The 23,345-nt window shown below is 41.6% G+C and overlaps 1 protein-coding gene and 2 pseudogenes across 3 annotated transcripts; 2 read left to right on the top strand and 1 right to left on the bottom strand.

The window, feature by feature from the left end:
* Positions 1-123: 123 nt before the first annotated feature.
* itprip (inositol 1,4,5-trisphosphate receptor interacting protein) lies at positions 124-4,796 on the bottom strand. Its single transcript, XM_083650878.1, has 2 exons — positions 4,668-4,796; positions 124-2,931 (listed from the first exon to the last, which is right to left on the bottom strand). The coding sequence occupies exon 2, from the start codon at positions 2,851-2,853 to the stop codon at positions 1,234-1,236; it is 1,620 nt and encodes a 539-aa protein (XP_083507004.1). The 5' UTR covers positions 2,854-2,931; positions 4,668-4,796; the 3' UTR covers positions 124-1,233.
* Positions 4,797-8,695: 3,899 nt separating this feature from the next.
* LOC310789076 (cholesterol 25-hydroxylase-like protein pseudogene) lies at positions 8,696-9,493 on the top strand (annotated as a pseudogene). Its single transcript has one exon. The product of its transcript is annotated as a cholesterol 25-hydroxylase-like protein pseudogene (transcript).
* A 6,539-nt stretch (positions 9,494-16,032) lies between these two features.
* Positions 16,033-16,830, top strand: LOC310789074 (cholesterol 25-hydroxylase-like protein pseudogene; annotated as a pseudogene). The gene has a single exon. The product of its transcript is annotated as a cholesterol 25-hydroxylase-like protein pseudogene (transcript).
* The last annotated feature ends 6,515 nt before the right edge of the window (positions 16,831-23,345 follow it).

The following is a 23,345-nucleotide window of genomic DNA, read 5'->3' as shown; positions in this document are numbered from 1 at the left end:
TGTGTATCAATGTCACATGGCAATATGATGCTTAATGTAAGCAATATAAAACAAGGAGTCAACATTTTACATGAAATCTTTATAGCTGTCATCAGTATTAGCAACAGCATAGCATTAAAAAAAAGGAGACTTTGCAACAGTACACTGTACAGTAAATTATAACTCTTACAATAGGCACAGTATGAGAGGTATTTTGTAAAGCAATGTGTAACATTTGTCACCTGTTAATGTGCTTTGTCTTTTCTCAAGTGGTTGTGGTGACAGGAATTTCTAAAATTATCATCCGTCAAGTAGTTCTCTACTAACAGGAGTGTCTATTCTTGAATACCTTCCCCTCAAGTTATGCTTCTAAAAGGGGCAGCATGACTTGTAAGATTGACAAACAGTCTTATAGAATCCAGAAGGCATTTGGTAACAGTCATGTTAGAATACTGTTGTATATGATATACCCATCAAGTCTTGGATGATATACAGCAGGGGTTATCAAAGTGGGAGGCGGGCCTCCCCAGAGGGGTTCCAAACGGTTTCAGGGGAGGCTCAGTGAGCGAATGGCAGTGAAATATTACATTATCAAAAGGAGGCCACATAGAATAGCCTAAATGTGTGTGATTTGGTTAGTTCAGAGATACGTCGTTTTGGGGTATTTGACCATTTTTCCCAGAGTCAGAAACAGCAGCAAAAACAGGTTATCTTAGTTCAATTGTTGAGTGGGATCAAATAACATAATCATGGGGGGGGGGGGGGGGGGGGGGCTTTGTTCAAGCGTCAGCGTCTGAGGGGAAGCCCACAGTCTCAGACTTTGAAAACCCCTGATATACAGTACACCATCTCTTGCCACTAAGCTTTACATGACAAATATTAGAACACACTAATACACTGGTGCTCTGAATTCTGTGAAGCAATCTGACCAATAGCTTAGGAAACAGGTTTCCCAGAACACTGATTACATTGTCAAGGGTTCATAAAGCAGCTTCAGCAAAACCACTACATGTCTTGATATTAATCATAATGTAATAATAACTCTAGGCTATGTTCATCTTTTCAGTGCTTCAGTATCTTGTGCAATCATCTGTGACATGATCATGTCTTAACTAGGTAACACGTTGAATGACATTTAAATAAGTGCTACCTATTGAAGCTAGTCTCGCGTGGTCAGACCCACCCCTCGAGACTATATTGAAGCTGTCTTACAAAAATAGGACATTGTATGTATAACAAACTGGGCCAAAGTGCTCACAAACTTTCATCTAGTCTGTGACGGATGCCTCCATTCAATAAGAGAGGTGTGTACTCTTGTATAAGCACAGGTGCATTCCTCAACATCTCCTGGAAGTGTCGGACTGTGTCTGCATAAAGCTCCCTCTGCAACACCAGAGGCCGGAACAGATTGATGGGCTCTGACGTACGAAATATCTCGGGAACCCGGACCTCTTCTGGCACTTGGCTGTTCCCAATCAGAACATGGTGAAGTCTCTTCTCCTGTAGGCTCCTCTGCAAGAAGCCAAGGACATCCCGAAGCCTGTGCTCCCGCCTCTCGACGCCCCACTCGGAAGGGCTTTTACTGATCAGCAGGTGCAACAGAGCAGTCTTTAGGTGGTAGGTAGTCAGAGCACTCTTCCCCGTGAGTCCGATCTGCTTTCTGTGGAGGAAAGTAACTATCTGAAGGCAGTGTAGATGACAGGAATTGTCTGGTAGGCTTTTAGCCACATGTTTGAGTAAGTTCCTCTCGTAGACAGCGAAGGAGAGGTGCCAATATGGGTCCGGAGAGCTGTCGCAGTCGGATGGAAAGTGTGAGACAAAGTAAGCATCTGTCTCCTCCAGCTGGACAACAGGGATGATGTTCATCACGATGACTTTCCCCGAGCGGAATCTGATCTTCAGAGCACCGGCGGCGTCCAGGTTGCGAAAAGTGACCTCAAACTCGTATTTGTGAGAGATGCGTCCCCACGCTTTGGTGACCGAGATCTGAAACCACTTCATGACTTGATCTTTGGCTAAGTACGGTGTGTCCTTGGAGCACAACAGCTCATCGGGACTATGGTCTACCCTGACCTTGTCATTCTTACTGTGCAAAAGACAAAGCATGTCGTCTCCCAGGTTAGCGGAACCACAGAGACAGCCCTCCTCGTCCTCCCCCAACCTGGCCACCTTGATGGTGCCGCAGCCCTGCATGTCCGGGGGCATGTCACTGGAGGGGCCGCACCACAGATTGAACTGGAACGAGTACGGCTCCGGGGGAGAGAAAGGCACAAGAAGGTCACACATTAGAGGCTTGCTCACCTTCCAGGACTCAAACATACTCCCAACCCCCACAAAGTCCCCCACCTCCATGTCTGCCTCCCTGTCACAAACACTCCTCAGCGATTCCAGCAGGTCATCGGCAAAACCCTCCACAAACTCCCTCACCCTCCAGTTTTCATGGGCTGAAGTGTAGATGCATCTGTCACAGAAGTTGCTCAGGATATCCTTATCTAGCGCCAATGTCCTGGAGCTGACGGCTCCGCTCTCTGAATATATGTCTTCATCCTCAACTGGCCGGCTCTCTGTGTCAGCGAGATCCACCCTGGCCACTTCAATAGTCAAGAATATGACCAGGGAGAGGGTGTACCAGAAGTACGAGCCGTAACCATCCTCGTCCTCTGAGCTGCTTTCTTCTAGCTTGGAGTCCAGCTGTGAAAGCTCCTTGTCCAGCCTGGCCTGCTCCATTTGCAGCCTCTCCTCATGCTCCCGCATGCGAGCGATCAGTTCCTCGTCCTGCTCCGGGAGTGTGGAGTTCTCTTGAGGAAAGAGCAACGGATGGTTCAATATGGCAGCGGCCACCACCATACACACTCGTGCAATGGCCCCCTGCATCTTCACCTATATGGTACGTCCAGGACTCCATACACCTTGAGGCAGCTCACACGAGGCTGATGGGCTGCAACCCAGAACCTGAAACGCAAACATGCAAATGGGATTACTAGAGAAGAGATATCATGTAAGCAGTCACGAGTTAAATCGCCGTCCCCCCCAGAACAGTATTTAAAACATCATGTATATACCATAAGGTGGATGAAAGTCATAGCATGAAGACAATTCTGTATAGTTATTTTTGTTGAGTGCTCTCAGTCTCCACCCATCATGAGGGAGCACAGACTGTACCTCTAAATATAGGCAGTGGGCGGAGTGACGCACTACAGTCCAGTATCAAACTGCGTAACAGGAAAGGAAGATCGAGCCCTTTAGACTAGAGAGGAACTTCAACTTTCTGTGATAGCCAAATTTAGTGCCCACCGGTTAACATTTACATCCTGTTCTCTCTACGCACGCATGCATGCACGCACGCACGCACGCCCGCACGCCCGCCCGCACGCGCGCGCACACACACACACACACACACACACACACACACACACACACACACACACACACACACACACACACACACACACACACACAAATGTACCAATAAAGTTTGTGTACCAAGAGATCATTTATTATTACTGAGCATGTAAGTAAGATGTTTTGGATAGCATTGACATTGACATACATTATTTTGAACTTCATTACCAAACCAGCAAGCAATGCAATATTGTAGAGAAGAAGAGGAAAGGAAATTGCATAAGGTTCCTGCGTATGTGATGTTTTAGTCAAATGTAAAGAGACAAGAAGCCTTTTAAAATGTATGTAATAGAGGATTGATTGTTTACTGAAACTATGATTTAACCTTTAATTTGAAGGGCATATAGGGCTTTGGAAAGGGCTTCCTTATATATATGAGAAATTACACAGGAAGGTTACATCATGAGCTCACTGTAAGATCTAAGACTACTAGACTAGTTCCTCTCTCTGACTTTGAAAATTACAGTTAGGCTATGTAGCTAATGGCTGTGCATGTAAGGCCACAGAGCCACTTTCCAATCATCTCTCCCATGAGTTGGATGATTTCCAATAGTTACATAGTTAAATCCATCCAAACAAACATAAACCATGTGTTCTAGAAATATTTGAGCTAATTGCTACAGAAAATTTAGTCAAAATAAGTCAATTAAAAGAGGCTGAATACTTATAAATTGGGGTTCTTGTAAGACAGTGTGAGGCTACCATAGTTTAGACACACTGCCATGGGTTACCACCAGTTGTCTTAGCAACAAAATAGTGTCCTGCTCATGATCATCACGGAAAAGTAACGTTATCCAAGCCATGAGTCACATTTCTGTCTGTAAACTAACAAACTCTGTATGCCTCTGGAAGCATGTTGCTATACGAGGGATCTGTTTGAGCGTCTGACTCTAGCCGGCTGACCGTGTTTACAATTTAAAAACTGCGGCAGTTCACACAACTTTAACACGACATGAATATATTATACATCAAACTCTTGAGCTAATTCTGCAGTGCTCTCACTCAGAATGTCAAAATATAAGCGATGTGACGTAGGCTATACTTTTTGAGATATTAACGTTTGTTTGGCACAACTAACTTCCGCGGGGTTACGCATTTTTGGGTGGCATTGACGTCACGCTGATCACGAACACAGCTATTACAAAATGTCGGCTAATAACATTGCATGATGGTTTACAGCAGAGATCATGTTCAGAAACTTGGACACAATGTAGCAAGAAAGCATCCCACGTTAGAAGTGTCGAGGACAAGTTTGGGACAGAGATGAAAAGTTGATACAAACTTGCCTTCTTTGCGCTGATCTTTGAGAAAGCCCATAACGACAAAACGTAGCCTGGAGTAGTGTGAAAAGCAACCTACTAATGATCTGAATGCATCTGATTCTTGTGTAATTCTTGTGTAAAGATCCGTTTACCATACAGAGCTGGTTAACACCTCTCTACTCGACACACATTTCCTGGCAGTGCGCGCTCCACCCATGAGAGACCGCCCATGCAGTTCCCCTTGTAACATCAATGCGTCAAAGCATACATGCTGCTGTAGGGCAGTGGTTCTCAGAGAACCCCAGGGGTCCTTGAGGGGGGGATCCAGGGGGGTCCCCAACAAAAACTTTATTTTCACTATTAATTCAATTAATAAGTAACGCAATAACAGAATGTATGACTATTATGGTCATGGCTTTCATACAAGTTCTGTAATGAAACATCTAAAAGTAAACATCCTATCAGATGGGGGACCCTGGGCCAAAAAAATTATTAAATGGGGGTAGCCTACATGGTCTAAATTGTGTCAGTTTAGGCGTCCTTGACATGAGAAAGTTTGAGAACCACTGGTGTGGGGAGTGGCCTGGGATGATAGAGAGATAATGTTACAGTAGGGCCTACTGTAACATTATCTCTCTATCATCCAATACTGAGAAAACTTGAGTCCTCACAATTATTATTATTATTTTCTGCACAAGTTGCACTTTATTATTCCTTTGAAAAGATTTACAGTGGAAAACAGGCTCATTGCAGCCCTTAATACTGAGAAAACTTGAGTCCTCACAGTTATTATTATTTTCTGCACAGGTTGCACTTTATTATTCTTTTGAAAAGATTTACAGTGGAAAACAGGCTCATTGCAGCCCTTAATGCTGAGAAAACTTGAGTTCTCACAAATGTCTGCACTTATTATTTTCTGCAGGTTGCACCTTATTATTGTTTTGAAAAGATTTGCAGTGGAAAACAGGCTCATTGCAGCCCTTAATACAGTGATAGTGACTTGAACTCACAATTAAGATATTTGAATTTATTTTGTTTTGTAGAGGTTGCACTTTATTGTTATTGTTTTTGAAAAGATGTGCAGTGCAAAACAGCCAGAATATAGAAATGAATGGTCATTATGTCAATAAAAGTCAAACTTGGACCGTTTTGTTTCAATTTTGTTGGAGCGGTGGGGCCCGAAAGATTTTCTTCCTCCAAAGTGGGGCCTGACAGAAAAAGTTTGAGAACCACTGCAGTAGGCTATTCTAGGATTCATAATGAAACAAGAGAGTGAAAGTTTCATAACTTCTACAATTAAGTTGTGTGCACAGTCAAACTATTCAATCTTGGAAAACATATATCGCCTATATGTGAATTCTTATCTCTCTGTCTCTCTTTTTTAACTATTAAAATGACATACAGTAAATATATACAGTGATTCTCAAAATGCGCATCTCCATCTAAGTTTCACTGGAATGCCTACATTGATTGATAAGAACAGTGCTTGTGGAGTAAAGTGGAAAAATCAGTTACCAACTAATAGTAATAATAGCCTCAATGTGAGACTCATCAGTCATTCTTCCTTCAAAGGAAGGAAGAATGAAGTAATAATACTGAGTTGGGGAGAGGTTGTATGAAGTGGAAAAGTACTTCCCTCCAGATGGGGGGGGGGGGGGGGGGGGTGTCATAGTTTCAGTATATGATGAATTGTAACTATGATTCGGGGCTCCTGTCTGACAACGTGGTCGGGGAGACTTCTGTGCACAGATGTTAATCTAGAATAAAAACCTCCTAAAAACACTTGAAACGGATATCTCATTATTCAATCAATCAATCAATCTTTATTAGCAGACACAAGGTCCAATAAAAACACACAGTAAAAAACAACAACACAACATCAAACAATTAAATAATTAACATCAGCACATCAAAAAATACTACAATAAGGGCCTGTACCAATGAGCCCAAGTGCTGGACACTTAATTGCACTAAGACTGGGTTGAGTCAGAAGCAAGATTATGATATTCTGAGAAACATTCAGACGACAAATAAATGTATAGGTCAGGTTTCTCAGAAGGGCATGAAAGGTATTGACCCCGACACCACAAAACATTTCACTGGCACTACAACACCTTGGCCTCCCAAGCAGTATTCTCATACAGTCATTGTAGGCCACCTGCAGTTTCTGAATTCTAGCCTGTTAAACTTGACCCACAAGGGGGCAGTATAAAGCGATGTACAATAGGCTTTGAACAGGGTTATCTTAATCTCTTCAGAGCAGAAATAAAACTTCTTTCTCAGCATATTTGCTTGTGCATACAACATACGTCGCTGTCTATACATGTCATCGTCATCACTCATATGATCATTAATGATGTGGCCCAGATATTTAGTACTGCTACACACATCCAGCACATGTCCTGACAGATACAATTATTGATGAATCAGCAGGGCATTTCAGCAATTTTTCCATCACAAGTTCCTAGGAACAGATTTGACAGTCTGTTGGGAAATCCATAGCTTAAATTTAACAGGAAATGTAAGCTGCTCACTGGCCTGACCTGTCAGATTGACAGGTCATTCACGTTCACTTTCAACCACTTTCCAACTACAATACAAACATTGTAGGCATTTATAAGCTGCGGCTTCAGCCTACACCTTTTCGGTCTCCTATATGTAAACGCACATTATTACTGTAATGCATTCATGTGAAACTGAAAAATTGACAGAAATAAATTATTTACTTACTTACTTACTTACTATGTCATCCATACTCTATTTCATAGAAAGGATTTGTCTTACCTCTTCCTCAGTTATTTCTTCCAGCTCAAAGAGGGGCTAGGCATCCACACTTGGGCTGGGTGAAACACCAGAGGGGGCGAAAAGTTTTGTTATTTCTAATACACTATTTTAAGTATATAGAGTGGAGCACACCCAAAAAGTTTGAAGAGGTGCAGACTAATGTAAAGTCAAAGTAACATAAAGAAAATAAGTCGCACACTCAAAATCTCCTCTGCTGTGTTTGAATGGTTACTAGGGATGTCAACGGTTAACCGTTAATCGATTAACCGTCGCTAACGTCGTTGTTCGGTTATTGCTGTCGGTCTATCAGTTAATATTTAAAAAAAAAAAAAAAAAAAAAAAAAAAAAAAAAAAAATTTTTTTTTTTGGTCTATTTACTCAATGAGCTCATGCCCAAACAAGGCGTGTCTATTTAGATGCTGAAATGTTAATGCTTTTTGTGTTAGAAATTCTAACACAAAAAGAATTTGTGTTGAAATGTTGATGCTTTTTGTTAATGCTTGTTAATGCTTTTTGTGTTAGAAATTCTAACACAAAAAGCATTAACATTTCAGCATCTAAATAGACACGCCTTGTTTGGGCATGAGTTCATTGAGTAAATAGACAAAAAAAAAAAAAAAAAAAAAAAAAAATTTTTTTTTTAATATTAAAAAATTATGAATTAACCGATAGGTTAATCGATTATTAGCGTCGGTTAATCGAAAGTGAAATTAACCGAAAATTGACATCCCTAATGGTTACACCAACATGTTTCGGCAAGAGTGCCTTCGTCAGGGTGCAGTCACTTCGTCACTGCACCCTGACGAAGGCACTCTTGCCGAAACATGTTGGTGTAACCATTAAAACACAGCAGAGGAGATTTTGAGTGTGCGACTTCTTTTCTTTATGTTACTAATACACTATTTTAAAAATATTAATTAAATGTACAGGCCAGCACTGCGGGGTCTTTAACCAAAACGTTGTTAACTTTTAATTCTAGGGTGTCGTTGTCCTGCTTGTTCTGTTTACCTCATAATTTATTTAAAATTTGGCATACTTTTCATCCACATGAGTAAAGGTGTGTTTTTCACAAGAGATTTACAGCATTTCCATTGCTATCTGGGTAGAATGTTACCGTTTTGCATCCACAAGGTGGCGCTTCCTTAGGTGAATGTCCCAGTAAAACCCATATAAGGAGGGGGTTGCACATCATCACTACACTTGGTCAGATAGCCTATAAGTAGACCTCTCCAGTGCAGTATGACATTTCACTCACTCAACCTGGAAGGATGGAACACTCAGACAGGCTCCTTCTGCAGACCCTGTGGGACTGGATAAGAGCACAGCAGGACCTCCTCAGCTCTCCATTTTTCGCCTTCTTCTTCTCACTGGCTGTTTTCCTGAGCTGCTGCCTGCCTTACTTATGTCTGGATCTACTCTCCTCCAGAGTGACCCGGCTACGGCAATTCAAGATCCAGCCCCAAAGCAGGATGACCTGGACGACGGCCCAGAGATGCTTGCTCAAAATCTGCCTCAACCATGTCTTTTTCATCTTCCCCATCACCATTCTGCACTGGTATTGGAGACCCACGATGGCTCTTCCTGCGCTGGCCCCTGGGTCCTTTTCCGTAGTCAGGGATGTGCTGGCCTGCCTCCTCCTGTTCGACACACAGTACTTTGTGTGGCACCTGATGCACCACAAGATCCCCTGGCTCTACCGGATGTTCCACAAGGAGCACCATCGCTTCACAGCACCCTTCTCCTTGACCACAGAGCACTCGGGTGTCTGGGAGACCCTGAGCCTCAGCTTCTTCGCCACCGTGAGCCCCACGCTGCTGCACTGCCACCCGCTCACCGAGATGCTCTTCTACATCATCAACATCTTTCTGTCTGTGGACGGACACTCAGGCTACAACTTCCCCTGGTCCCCACATAGACTGGTGCCTCTCGGTTTGTACGGAGGAGCCATGCACCATGACTTGCACCACCTCAAGTTCAAGGTGAACTACGCGCCATACTTCACACACTGGGACCGGCTTTTTGGCACGCTGCACAGAGCAGAAGTGGAAGATGAAAAAAGACATTGATATTGAGTTTGGGGATGAAGATACAATGGACTGGATCGTAAAAGGCTAAGAAGTCAAATTTGAAGTTGGACTGTTTAAAAGACAGAAGTAGCCTATTTGTTCAAAATAATCCTGGCTGCTAAGAAAACAATAACAAGGAAGTGGTTACAGTCTGATTATTATTATTTTAATTATAAAAGATTATTTATTATGGAGAAATTGACCCTTTATTTAAATTTGCAATTTTGCAACTGGTTGCAATTTTTCAATACCATTGATCCAGACTGTTTTATATAAATATATATATATATATATATATATATATATATATATATATATATATATATATATATATATATATATATATATATATATATATATATATATATATATATATATATATATATTATTTTATTTGAAAGTTTTCAATGTAGACAAGAAAGAAAGAAAAAACAGTAATAGAAAATAATAATAGAATTGTTGTTGTTTTTTATGTCATGAAGTACAATGGGATATCTCAACCATATTTTGTAGATGTTGTTATTGACCTATAGTGTCCACTCGACCTGATGATGGAACCAGTTCAGAAGTCGTAGCAAGTCCACTGTTGGTATAGGGGTAATTTTTGTATGTACTCAATAAAATGTTGCCAAATACTTAGGAATACATCAAATCTGTTTTTCAGAACATACATGATTTTCTCTAAAGGAATAAAATTAGTCATCTCTGTTATCCATTTTGATATAGAGACTGTTTTATATTTTGATCTGTTTCTTCTGTGTTCCCTGTCTTGCCCAACATCTCCCCATCCCAGTTTTTTCCTTTCTATTTAATTTAATTGTGCACTCAATTTATGTTTTTTGGACTTGTATGTCTATACTTGAAAAAATAAGAGTACAGGATGAATAATGATTGCTATCAAATTTAATGTACCATTATGACTGTCAATAAAAAAAAAGTGAGAAAATCACATGGGTGGTTCAATACTATGCCCATCACAAATACAATTAAATTGAACTAATTTAATTAAATTTTGGGTGTTTTATTCAAAATAGTTCCTCCTGTTGTCCTCCCGGGTCAAATTGACCCGGTCTGGTTTGACTGTTTATAAAAGCACCATGAAGTAATAAATGTTCACCCAATTCTGTGTTGTACCTTGTTAGCAACTCCATTCCAAACCATCACGACCATTCTTATGCTTGTAACATCAATGCATCAAAGCATACATGCTGCTGTAGGGCAGTGGTTCTCAAAGTGGGGTCCAGAGACCCCCAGGGCTCCTTGAGGGGGGGTCCCCAACAAAAACTTTATTTTAACTATTAATTCAATTAATAAGTAACACAATAACAGAATGTATGACTATTATGGTCATGGCTTTCATACAAGTTCTGTAATGAAACATCTAAAAGTAAACATCCTATCAGATGGGGGACCCTGGGCCAAAATATTATCAAATGGGGGTAGCCTACATGGTCTAAATTGTGTCAGTTTAGGCGTCCTTGACATGAGAAAGTTTGAGAACCACTGGTGTGGGGAGTGGCCTGGGATGATAGAGAGATAACGTTACAGTAGGCTATTCTAGGATTCATAATGAAACAAGAGAGTGAAAGTTTCATAACTTCTACAATTAAGATGTGTGCACAGTCAAACTATTCAATCTTGGAAAACATATATATCGCCTATATGTGAATTCTTATCTCTCTGTCTCTCTTTTTTTAACTATTAAAATGACATACAGTAAATATATACAGTGATTCTCAAAATGCCCATCTCCATCTAAGTTTCACTGGAATGCCTACATTGATTGATAAGAATAGTGCTTGTGAGTAAAGTGGAAAAATCAGTTACCAAATAATAGTAATAATAGCCTCAACGTGAGACTCATCAGTCATTCTTCCTTCGAAGGAAGGAAGAATGAAGTAATAATGAAATACTAAGTTTTATGTTTTCATTGGTAATTGGAAATAGCCTATTCGTTTTCTCATAACCAATTGGCATGTTGTAGCTAAATTTGACCTGAATTCCTTATCTTATGATGAAAGACAAACAAAGAAAAAATCGGTAATGCTTTAGAATACAGCCCGCAAATAACCATGTAACTACAGGGTACCAAGACTGTGTAACTACAGGGTAACAAGACTGTACTTATAGTGTAACTACAGGATAACAAGACTGTACTTATAGTATAGCTACAGGGTAACAAGACTGTACTTATAGTGTAACTACAGGGTAACAAGACTGTACTTATAGTGTAACTACAGGGTAACAAGACTGTACTTATAGTGTAACTACAGGGTAACAAGACTGTACTTATAGTATAACTACAGGGTAACAAGACTGTACTTATAGAACACAGAACAACCAGCTGGCTTGATCATCTGATATGTACTGCAGATGCTCATGCAACACTTGGGCCTATGAAAGTACTGTATGAGGCTACTACAACTGATCATTTCCCCATTGAGATCACACTTGACACTGGCAGTCTCCCTGAGATAATGAGGGAGGACAATAGTGCAAGTGAGGCTAAGATAGGCTGGTCTAAACTCTCCTCAGAGGATGTATTATTTTATTGTGGGAAATCAGATGCACTCTTGAGCAAAATACATTTACCTATGAATGCCATTCTCTGCTCCAATGTCAATTGTAATGACACCTCTCTGTGATGACCTCTGTGAAATGTACAATTGTATTGTGTATGCCTTATTAGAGGCCAGCAGACCTCTACTCACTCACCTTGGCAAAGCTAAAAACACCAAGCCTGGGTGGAATAGATATGTAGCTGGCCCCCGTGCAGAAGCTAAGGCCTGGGTTATTGCTGGCAGACCTAGACAGGGGCCTGTTCTAGAGCATAAAAAGCTAACCAATGCTAGATACAAATATGCAGTGCGCTTTGTTGGCAAGCATGAGCAAGCCTTGAGAGCTGACTCTATGGCTGGAAAACTGCTTGACAGCAATGTCACTGGCTTCTGGAAAGAAGTTAAAAATATAAATAGGGGTAAAACAGCACTGCCATGTAACATTGAGGGTGTATCTGGTGGAGAAAATATAACTGAACTATGGAGGCAGCACTATGCTGCTCTGTTCAACTGTGTCAGAAGCGAGCCCTACTGTACAGGCAACATAGAGGAGGAAGTGGTACACATCAGCCCCTATGAGATTTCCCAAGCCATAAGGCAACTAGCGGATAACAAAGCATGTGGCAAGGATAACATTACTGCAGAGCACCTGAAGCTAGCCAGCCCTAGGGTTGCTGTGTTGCTGTCCATCTGTCTTACAGGGTTGGTAACACATGGCATTTATGGCTTTATTGATGCCTCTAAGGCGTTTGACAGAGTCAACCATCACAAGCTCTTCACCAAGCTGAAGCATAGGGGTGTTCCAGGTAACATCATACGTATCCTGGCATATTGGTTCGACAGGCAGACTATGCAGGTAAAATGGGGGAGTATCTCATCCTCTCCCTTCAGAGTTGGTAATGGGGTACGGCAGGGAGGGCTTCTATCCCCAGGCCTATTCAGCCTGTACATGGATGACCTGTCAAGGCAGTTGAGAGGTTGTAGAACAGGGTGCATAATGGGTAACACCTTAATCAACCATTTCATGTACGCTGATGATCTGGCCATTATATCTCCCAGTAGTGCAGGGTTCCAACAGCTTCTCAACATATGCTCAGACTATGGGGTCAAGTTTGACATCAAGTATAATGCCAAAAAGAGTGTAATAATGATATGTAGGACCAAGGCGGATCAACATCTTAATTTCCCAGGTTTCTATTTGTCTGGTAAAACCCTGTCTGTGTGTACCAATGTAAAATATCTAGGCCACATCATCAATGATAAGATGGAGGATGATGCTGACATGCTTAGACAGAGAAGAATGCTATTATGTCCAAGCCAATGTGTTAGTGAGAAAATTTCACTACTGCTCTGATGAAGTGAAGGTGAACCTGTTTAGAGCTTACTGCACCCCTATGTACACGGCCCCTCTCTGGGTGAGATATAAGAAAGAGAGCTTGCGCAAACTCAAGGTTGCTTATAATGACTGTCTCAGAATCCTGCTCAAGAAGCCCAGGGGTAGTAGTGCCAGCAAGCTTTTTTGTGACTTAGGGATAAACACCTTCCAGGCCACCCTGAGAAGACTAATGTATAAGTTCATAGACTGCAGGGGTCCCAGAATGATCTCATTATACAGTTGACCAACCCAAGGTGTAGTTCTGGGAGATACCAATCCTATATGTGGACACACTGGTATTCGTGCCTTTTATAGAATGTGTATAAAGCACTTTTAAATGGCATTTTAATGGCATTTACTGTTCTTATCTTTAGATGCCTTTTATTGAATTTGCATAAGCACTTTTTGTTAATATGTGATATATCGCCTCTTAGAACACGGCTCTCTCGAATACTCGATTCTGATTGGTCAATCAACAATATTCACCGGTCATTATTTCTCGACAACCGACCGCTGCTCTGCCACACCTGGATTAATCAGTTGGTAAGAGCATTTTGTCCGCAGACGCTACTAAGCCAACCAGTTGCAGCTGTGGTGTCTTGTGTGCCAATTACGAATGAAACCGCTTTGTGTTGAAAACGCTATTAAAAAATCTATTTGAATAATTATTTTTGTCAGATTATTGAATGATTTAGTTGTAGGCCGTGTTCTAAGCGGGATAATGTATACTGAGCCGGTGATTACTGGAAATAATGACCTTCAGGTGAATATTAAGCCCTCCGCTGCGCGTCGGGCTAAATCATTCACCTGTCGGTCATTATTTCCACAGTAATCACCGGCTCAGTATACATTATCCCTTACTTATAATGTTTTTTTTTGTTGTTGTTGTGGTGTGTGTTTTTATGTCTATTTACTATATGTGACTGTATGTCTATTTGGACGGTGGAGTCTGCAATAAAGTTTGATTGATATTGATTGATTGTAACTACAGGGTAACAAGAAAGACTGTACTTATAGTATAACTACAGGGTAACAAGATCTGTACTTAGTTATAGTATAACTACAGGGTAACAAGACTGTACTTATAATATAACTACAGGGTAACAAGATCTGTACTTAGTTATAGTATAACTACAGGGTAACAAGACTGTACTTATAGTATAACTACAGGGTAACAAGACTGTACTTATAGTATAACTACAGGGTAACAAGAGTGTACTTATAGTGTAACTACAGGGTAACAAGAGTGTACTTATAGTGTAACTACAGGTGCCTTTAAAGGTGAATACTATGACTACAGTACAAAAATGTCATCAGGCTGCTCACTGGCCTGACCTGTCAGTTTGACAGGTCTTTCACTTTCACTTTCACTTCTGACTACAGTACAAACATATGTCATCCATACTCTATTTCCTAGAAATGTACAGATTTACAATTTAGCGGTCTGTTGAGAAGAGTTCCTAGGAACAGATTTGCCAGTCTGTTGGGAAATCCATAGCTTAAAATTAACAGGAAATGTAGGCTGCTCACTGGCCTGACCTGTCAGTTTGACAGGTCATTCACTTTCACTTCCGATTACAGTACAAACATATGTCATCCATAATATTACATATACATATTTCCTAGAAATGTACATATTTAGAATTTACTAGTCTGTTGAGAAGAGTTCCTAGGAACAGATTTGCCAGTCTGTTGGGAAATCCATAGCTTAAAATTAACAGGAAATGTAGGCTGCTCACTGGCCTGACCTGTCAGTTTGACAGGTCATTCACTTTCACTTCCGATTACAGTACAAACATATGTCATCCATAATATTACATATACATATTTCCTAGAAATGTACATATTTAGAATTTACTAGTCTGTTGAGAAGAGTTCCTAGGAACAGATTTGCCAGTCTGTTGGGAAATCCATAGCTTAAATTTAACAGGAAATGTAGGCTGCTCACTGGCCTGACCTGTCAGTTTGACAGGTCATTCACTTTCACTTTCACTTCCGACTACAGTACAAACATATGTCATCCATACTCTATTTCATAGAAAGGATTTGTCTTACCTCTTCCTCAGTTATTTCTTCCAGCTCAAAGAGGGGCTAGGCATCCACACTTGGGCTGGGTGAAACACCAGAGGGGGCGAAAAGTTTTGTTATTTCTAATACACGATTTGAAAAATATTAATTAAATGTACAGGCCAGCACTGCGGCACTACGTCGTTAACTTTTAATTCTAGGGTGTCGTTTTCCTGCTTGTTCTGTTTACCTTGTAATTTATTTAAAATTTGCCATACTTTTCATCCACATGGTAAATAAAGGTGTGTTTTTCACAAGAGATTTACAGCATGTCCATTGCTATCTGGGTAGAATGTTACCGTTTTGCATCCACAAGGTGGCGCTTCCTGCTTAGGTAAAAACACAAGGGTCTATCTATGAATCTATGGGTAAAACTAGCCTATACCCCAAGAATGAATAAGGCCACTGCCAAGGAGAATGTCTTTCATGTGGGATGTCCAGGGAAACCCATATAAGGAGGGGGTTGCACATCATACTTGGTCAGATATAAGTAGACCTCTCCAGTGCAGTATGACATTTCACTCACTCAACCTGGAAGGATGGAACACTCAGACAGGCTCCTTCTGCAGACCCTGTGGGACTGGATAAGAGCACAGCAGGACCTCCTCAGCTCTCCATTTTTCGCCTTCTTCTTCTCACTGGCTGTTTTCCTGAGCTGCTGCCTGCCTTACTTATGTCTGGATCTACTCTCCTCCAGAGTGACCCGGCTACGGCAATTCAAGATCCAGCCCCAAAGCAGGATGACCTGGACGACGGCCCAGAGATGCTTGCTCAAAATCTTCCTCAACCATGTCTTTTTCATCTTCCCCATCACCATTCTGCACTGGTATTGGAGACCCACGATGGCTCTTCCTGCGCTGGCCCCTGGGTCCTTTTCCGTAGTCAGGGATGTGCTGGCCTGCCTCCTCCTGTTCGACACGCAGTACTTTGTGTGGCACCTGATGCACCACAAGATCCCCTGGCTCTACCGGATGTTCCACAAGGAGCACCACCGCTTCACAGCACCCTTCTCCTTGACCACAGAACACTCGGGTGTCTGGGAGACCCTGAGCCTCAGCTTCTTCGCCACCGTGAGCCCCACGCTGCTGCACTGCCACCCGCTCACCGAGATGCTCTTCTACATCATCAACATCTTTCTGTCTGTGGACGGACACTCAGGCTACAACTTCCCCTGGTCCCCACATAGACTGGTGCCTCTCGGTTTGTACGGAGGAGCCATGCACCATGACTTGCACCACCTCAAGTTCAAGGTGAACTACGCGCCATACTTCACACACTGGGACCGGCTTTTTGGCACGCTGCACAGAGCAGAAGTGGAAGATGAAAAAAGACATTGATATTGAGTTTGGGGATGAAGATACAATGGCCTGGATCTTGATGTCTTCTGAAGATGTAATCGCTCCAACCCTCTGGTTTTCTTTCATCAAATTGCTAGAAAATCACATGGGTAAAAGGTTAAGAAGTCACATTTGAAGTTGGACTGTTTAAAAGACAGAAGTAGCCTATTTGTTCAAAATAATCCTGGCTGCTAAGAAAACAATAACAAGGAAGTGGTTACAGTCTGATTATTATTATTTTAATTATAAAAGATTATTTATGATGGAGAAATTGACCCTTTATTTAAATTTGCAATTTTGCAACTGGTTGCAATTTTTCAATACCATTGATCCAGACTGTTTTATATATATATTTTGTTGTATATTTTATTTGAAAGTTTTCAATGTAGACAAGAAAGAAAGAAAAAACAGTAATAGAAAATAATAATAGAAAATAAAATAATATTTTTTTTTATGTCATGAAGTACAATGGGATATCTCAACCATATTTTGTAGATGTTGTTATTGACCTATAGTGGAACCAGTTCAGAAGTCGTAGCAAGTCCACAGTTGGTATAGGGATAATATTTTCATGTACTCAATAAAATGTTGCCAAATACTTAGGAATACATCAAATCTGTTTTTCAGAACATACATGATTTTCTCTAAAGGAATACAATTAGTCATCTCTCTGTTATCCATTTTGATATAGAGACTGTTTTATATTTTGATATGTTTCTTCTGTTTTCCCTGTCTTGCCCAACATCTCCCCATCCCAGTTTTTTCTTTCTATTTAATTTAATTGTGCACTCCATTTATGTTTTTTGGGCGTGTATGTCTATACTTGAAAAAATAAGAGTATATGATGAATAATGATTGCTATAAAATTTGATGAACCATTATTACGACTAAAATGTGAGAAAATCACATGGGTGGTTCAATACTATGCACTTCACAAATAAAATTAATTTGAACTAATTAAATTTAATTTTGGGTGTTTTATTCAAAATAGTTCCTCCTGTTGTCCTCCCGGGTCAAATTGACCCGGTCTGGTTTGACTGTTTATAAAAGCACCATGAAGTATAAATGTTCACCCAATTCTATGTTGTACCTTGTTAGCAACTCCATTCCAAACCATCACGACCATTCTTATGCTTTCTATTGGAATTTATGGTCAATAGAGCTCACTTACACCAAATTATAATTTTTTGTGTGATTTCAATGATATACCAATGGAAACATGGAACTGATGCCAAACATGGAAATTATGTCATCAAAATGACGTCAGTTTTGTAATGACAAGTAAAATCTTAAAATTGGAAGCCTTGCCTACAGAGAACCCAGAGAAAGTAATAAAATGCATGCTTTTTGTAAAAAAAAAAAAATAGCCGGAGGCCCAAAAATAGCACTTTTTGGGGGCCTTTTTGGGGTTGGTAAATTTGTCTTTAAATTTGACACTGCACAAAAAAATCTAAATCTATCAAACTCAATGTTGGTGCTAATCTTTTACAGATACCACACTGAGAATACCACCCAAAAAAAATCACTTTGCATGATGTCATTTTGAGGACAATACGAGAATAGGTTTTATTGACAGTAGTCTGGCAGTAATAATGTCTTGGGCTATTTTCAATAATGAAGACTACTTAGCAGCTAACGCCCAGTTCAGGTCATATCACAGTGCACACCCCCTTTCTTGAGGTTGTATAACCCATTCATTGTTAGGCTCGTCCCCTTTTCATTGATGCTGTCTCCTCATCCATTCACAGTTTACCATGCTGCATGTGGCAATAACCAATCAGCCCAAGCTATTCCTTTCCAGCTGATCCCAATCACCTAATCAGCGTATATCAGGATCCATGTTTCACTCTGTTTGCTATGTGCTGTGTATGTGCCATGTGTCATTCTCAGTTGCTGATCATCATCACTGAAGCAGTTGTTTTCGCCCCACCTCCCCCCCTGACCACCACCATCGTCATGACTCCTGATTGAAGAATTCCCTATGGGGGATTTCGATTTCCTATCCTATTCTTCACTGACGACGCCCTCTCATCATCTCAGGAGAGCGTCATCATATCATGTAGTCATACGCCAAAATTAATTTGTTGTATCATTAAAGCTTGTTAAACTTTCTAGTCTCTCATTATTGAATTATATTTTCAGGTCAATATTAAAAGGGCCCTATTCTGTTAATATAATTAATGATGATGATGATGATGATGATGATGATCATTATTACATACATATAGTTAGCACCCGGCTACGTCCGGACTTGTTACTGTGGTCTGAGGTAGAGAAGAGAGTTTATTTTATCGAACTCACAGTCCCGTGGGAAGATCGAGTTGAGGAGGCTTATGAGCGCAAGAAAGCTAGGTATGCTGAAATGGCAGCAGAGGCAGAGCAGCGAGGTTGGAGGGCTCGAGTGCGGCCTGTAGAGGTGGGCTGCCGTGGTTTTGTGGCAAAGTCCGTTATTGCCTTACTAACTGAGTTGGGCATTCGGGGACGGAGCCTGAAACTTGCGGTTAGCAACATGTCTCAGGCAGCAGAACGAGCAAGTGAATGGCTGTGGATAAGGAGGAAACATGCTAGCTGGGGAGCTCGCTAAGGTCAGATTGATTGTTTGTTGTTGGTCATGATTAACGGTCCGCATCAACAGGGCTGAATCATTGACAGTGGTGGTGTAGTTAGGGATTGTTTGTTGTTGGTCATGATTAACGGTCCGCATCAACAGGGCTGAATCATTGACGGTGGTGGTGTAGTTAGGGATTGTTTGTTGGTCATGATTAACGGTCCGCATCAACAGGGCTGAATCATTGACAGTGGTGGTGTAGTTAGGGATTGTTTGTTGGTGGTCATGATTAACGGTCCGCATCAACAGGGCTGAATCATTGACAGTGGTGGTGTAGTCAGGAATGTCATACCGAATCGACCTGGATAGCTAGGCTTAGATAGTGAGGTAATATGCAGTTGTGCGGTGGTAGCATGGAGGGGGGTGTTTCCAGGACGCTGGATTACACCGTTAAGCCTTCTTGAGGTGTCGTGGGCCTAACTTAACGAAACGTCGGTGAAGGAAGGTGCCCACTTGAAAACCCCAATGACATGCTTCATACTGCTGTTGGCTAGGGTAGGTAACTGGTGATTTGTGTCTTGTTTATTAGTTTGTTAGCCTGTTAGCTTGTTTTATTCTGGATTGGGCTTCTAAATGTGTTTTTCCTCGGATTTTGGCACAAGGGATAGTAACATCTTGTCCTGTGTATTAATTAATACTAGTTGACCCATGGGGGGCCCCGAATTCAGGCTCCCTTGCTCAGTAGTTAACACTCCTCACAGCACGAAGGTTCGTGGGTTCAAATCTCCTCTCCGGTCTTTTCTGTGTGTGGAGCTTGCATGTTCTCCCCATGTTTGCATGGGTTTCCCCTCAGTGCTCCTGTTTCCTCCTACAGTCCAAAGATATGTTATGTTTGTGTAGTATCGATCGCAATGTAGGCTATATAATCTAGTAAAATGCTTAGTATGTGTAACCTATGTTGTGTGTATATGATGTATAGCCTAAGTTCCATGATAATGTTCTAAGCCAGGGGTTCCCATTCCCAACCTTTTTTGGCTTGTGACCCCACTTTGAATCACAAAAATCTAGGGAACCCAGACATTCAAATTCCAGTACACCATCGGTAATACATTGATTGATTGGATTTAATATCATCAGTGAGGGTACGGTGGTTAGGGGGGTACGGTGGCGCAGTCGGTAGCGCAGTCGTTAGCGCTGTCGCCTCACAGCTAGAAGGTCCTGAGTTCGATTCTCGCCTGGGACGCTGTGGGCGCTGCGGTTGTGTTCCCCCCCATATCTTCAGTGCCTACTGCCCAGGTGGGTTATCTCGTCGAAAGGGCCTTTCTGTGTGGAGTTTGCATGTTCTCCCCGTGCTCCCCAGGGGGTTCCTCCGTACATAACCCCCCCACTAAAAACATGCAGAAGATCGTCATCGCCATCCGACCAGTGACGACAACATCCGAAGTTGGTCCCCGGGCGCTGGAAAGAAAAAGCGACCACTGCTCCTGGCCTGCCCCCCGGAGGAAAGGACAAGCCTGGATGGGTTAAATGCAGAGGACAAATTTCACAGGCCACCGTCAGCATGAGTGTGTGTTTGTGGCCGCATGCATGTGTTGGGTGTGTCCGTGTGACAATAAAAGACGGGCTTGTCCGTCTACTAACTTACTAGCTGACATCATCAATGACATACCGTATGTCACATATAACAATATGCTGACGTTTTTTCTCATAATTGGTAAACCTGGTGGGGAGGATGCTGATGGGCCTGTAGTTACCGATACCCCGCTACCAGATTAAAAGATCTATGTCACCGTGGCCACCTTCCAGGATGATGGCACTTCCTTTGAGCTGATTGATTGGTTTACTAACTTGGTGATTGGTTTTATTATGGTTATGTTTTTATAAAATCAGTGTCTAGGGCTGGCCATAGGCGTCCTTCGCCTTGGAGCGTTTCAGCGATACAAGGATTTGTCTTACCTCTTCCTCAGTTATTTCTTCCAGCTCAAAGAGGGGCCGGGCATCCACACTTGGGCTGGGTGAAACACCAGAGGGGGCTAAAAGTTGTGTTATTTCTAATACACTATTAAAAAATATTGAAAAATATTAATTAAATGTACAGGCCAGCACTGCGGGGTCTTTAACCAAAACGCCGTTAACTTTTAATTCTAGGGTGTCGTTTTCCTGCTTGTTCTGTTTAGCTCGTAATTTATTAAAAATTTGCTATACTTTTCATCCACATGAGTAAAGGTGTGTTTTTCACAAGAGATTTACAGCATTTCCAAAGGCCGATTTCAAGCATTAGGGCGATTTTCAGCATTAGGGCCACATTATCTCTTGACACAGTCTAGGACAATTGTACCTCATATTTCAGATAGTTGAGTTTGTTCCACACATTCTTATGTAAAACACATGGGTATCATGCTATATTCAAGTGCCTTTAAAGGTGAATACTACGACTACAGTACAAACATGTCATCAGGCTGCTCACTGGCCTGACCTGTCAGTTTGACAGGTCATTCACTTTCACTTTCACTTTCACTTCAGTACAAACATATGTCATCCATACTCTATTTCCTAGAAATGTACAGATTTAGAATTTACTAGTCTGTTGAGAAAATTTCATATGAACAGATTTGCCAGTCTCTTGGGAAATCCATAGCTTAAATTTCACAGGAAATGTAGGCTGCTCACTGGTCTGAAATGTATATATTTCTGGGAAATCTATAAGTTCCTGTTTTTCATTTACCATAAGATACGCTACACAAAGAGAGAGATAATCAACATCTGAAACAGGGACAGACAAGCCTGTCTTTATTGTCACAAACACATCTGTCTGCAATTGGAGGAGTGATTGATCCCTTTGTTATAAAGGGGGTGTAATTGCTAAGTGATGCAACATGTTATTGTAAAACACCCCCCCAAAATCACTGCATCAGCACATTCTCCCTGCAGACATCAAACTTTCTCTGTGAAACACCTGTGATGTTAGAGGTTCATAACAGTGGAGAATCAAAGACAGATGGCTCTAGGTCAGAGACTTTCTGTGATAAAGACAGTCAAGTTATAAATCCACGTAGGACTTCATTGATGTGGCCTATCTCCACCTACAATAAGACAGTAGAAAACCACATTGAACAAACTTATTTGCCTTGATAATGGCAACAATGAGTCATCTCTACACTGTTTCACTGTGTTTGCTGGTGTATGCGTGTGTGTGTGTGTGTGTGTGTGTGTGTGTGTGTGTGTGGGTGTGTGTGTGTGTGAGAGAGAGAGAGAGAGAGAGAGAGAGAGAGCATGTATTCAATACATGCTCTCTCTCTCTCTCTCTCTCTCTCTCTCTCTCTCTCTCTCTCTGTATTGGCAGTGCACAGGTGTATTTACATTACATTACATTACGTCATTTGGCAGACGCTTTTATCCAAAGCGACTTACAATAACACATTTTTGTCAGCAATAGAGCAATCAACTATGCAACACAGTCTATGACAACTACAACATCTGAAGGAATAGTGGTAAAGTTAAGTTAGTATATATATATATATTTTTTTTTAGAGAGAGAAAGAAGTTGGTTCAAGAAGGGCCCAGATGGAGCATGAAAAGGTGTGTCTTTAGTCTTTTCGAAAGATCGGCAGTGATTCAGCCGTCCTGACTGAAGGTGGAAGCTCATTCCACCATTGAGGTGCCAGGGACGAGAAGAGTCGCGATCAGGATGAGTGACTTTTTAGCCCCCGTAGCGAAGGAGGGGCGAGGCGTCCTGCACTAGTGGAGGAGCGAAGGGAGCGGTGAGAGGTTTGGAACCTGACCATAGATTGCAGGTACAGAGGAGCTGTCTGGTGTACTGGCCTGTAGGCCAGTACCAGTGTCTTGAATTTGATGCGTGCCGAGATGGGAAGCCAGTGAAGGTCCCGGAAGAGGGGAGTGACATGAGAGAATTTGGGTTGGTTGAATACCAGACGGGCTGCAGCGTTCTGAATGAGCTGAAGCGGTC

This window comes from Poromitra crassiceps (genome assembly GCF_964638095.1).
Source record: "Poromitra crassiceps genome assembly, chromosome: 14".
Classification (NCBI taxonomy): domain Eukaryota; kingdom Metazoa; phylum Chordata; class Actinopteri; order Beryciformes; family Melamphaidae; genus Poromitra; species Poromitra crassiceps.
This window is presented reverse-complemented; position numbering and strand designations above follow the sequence as displayed.

Bases quoted from the DNA above. Each gene is read 5' to 3' on its own strand.
- itprip (XM_083650878.1), bottom strand. From the start codon at position 2,853: ATGCAGGGGGCCATTGCACGAGTGTGTATGGTGGTGGCCGCTGCCATA.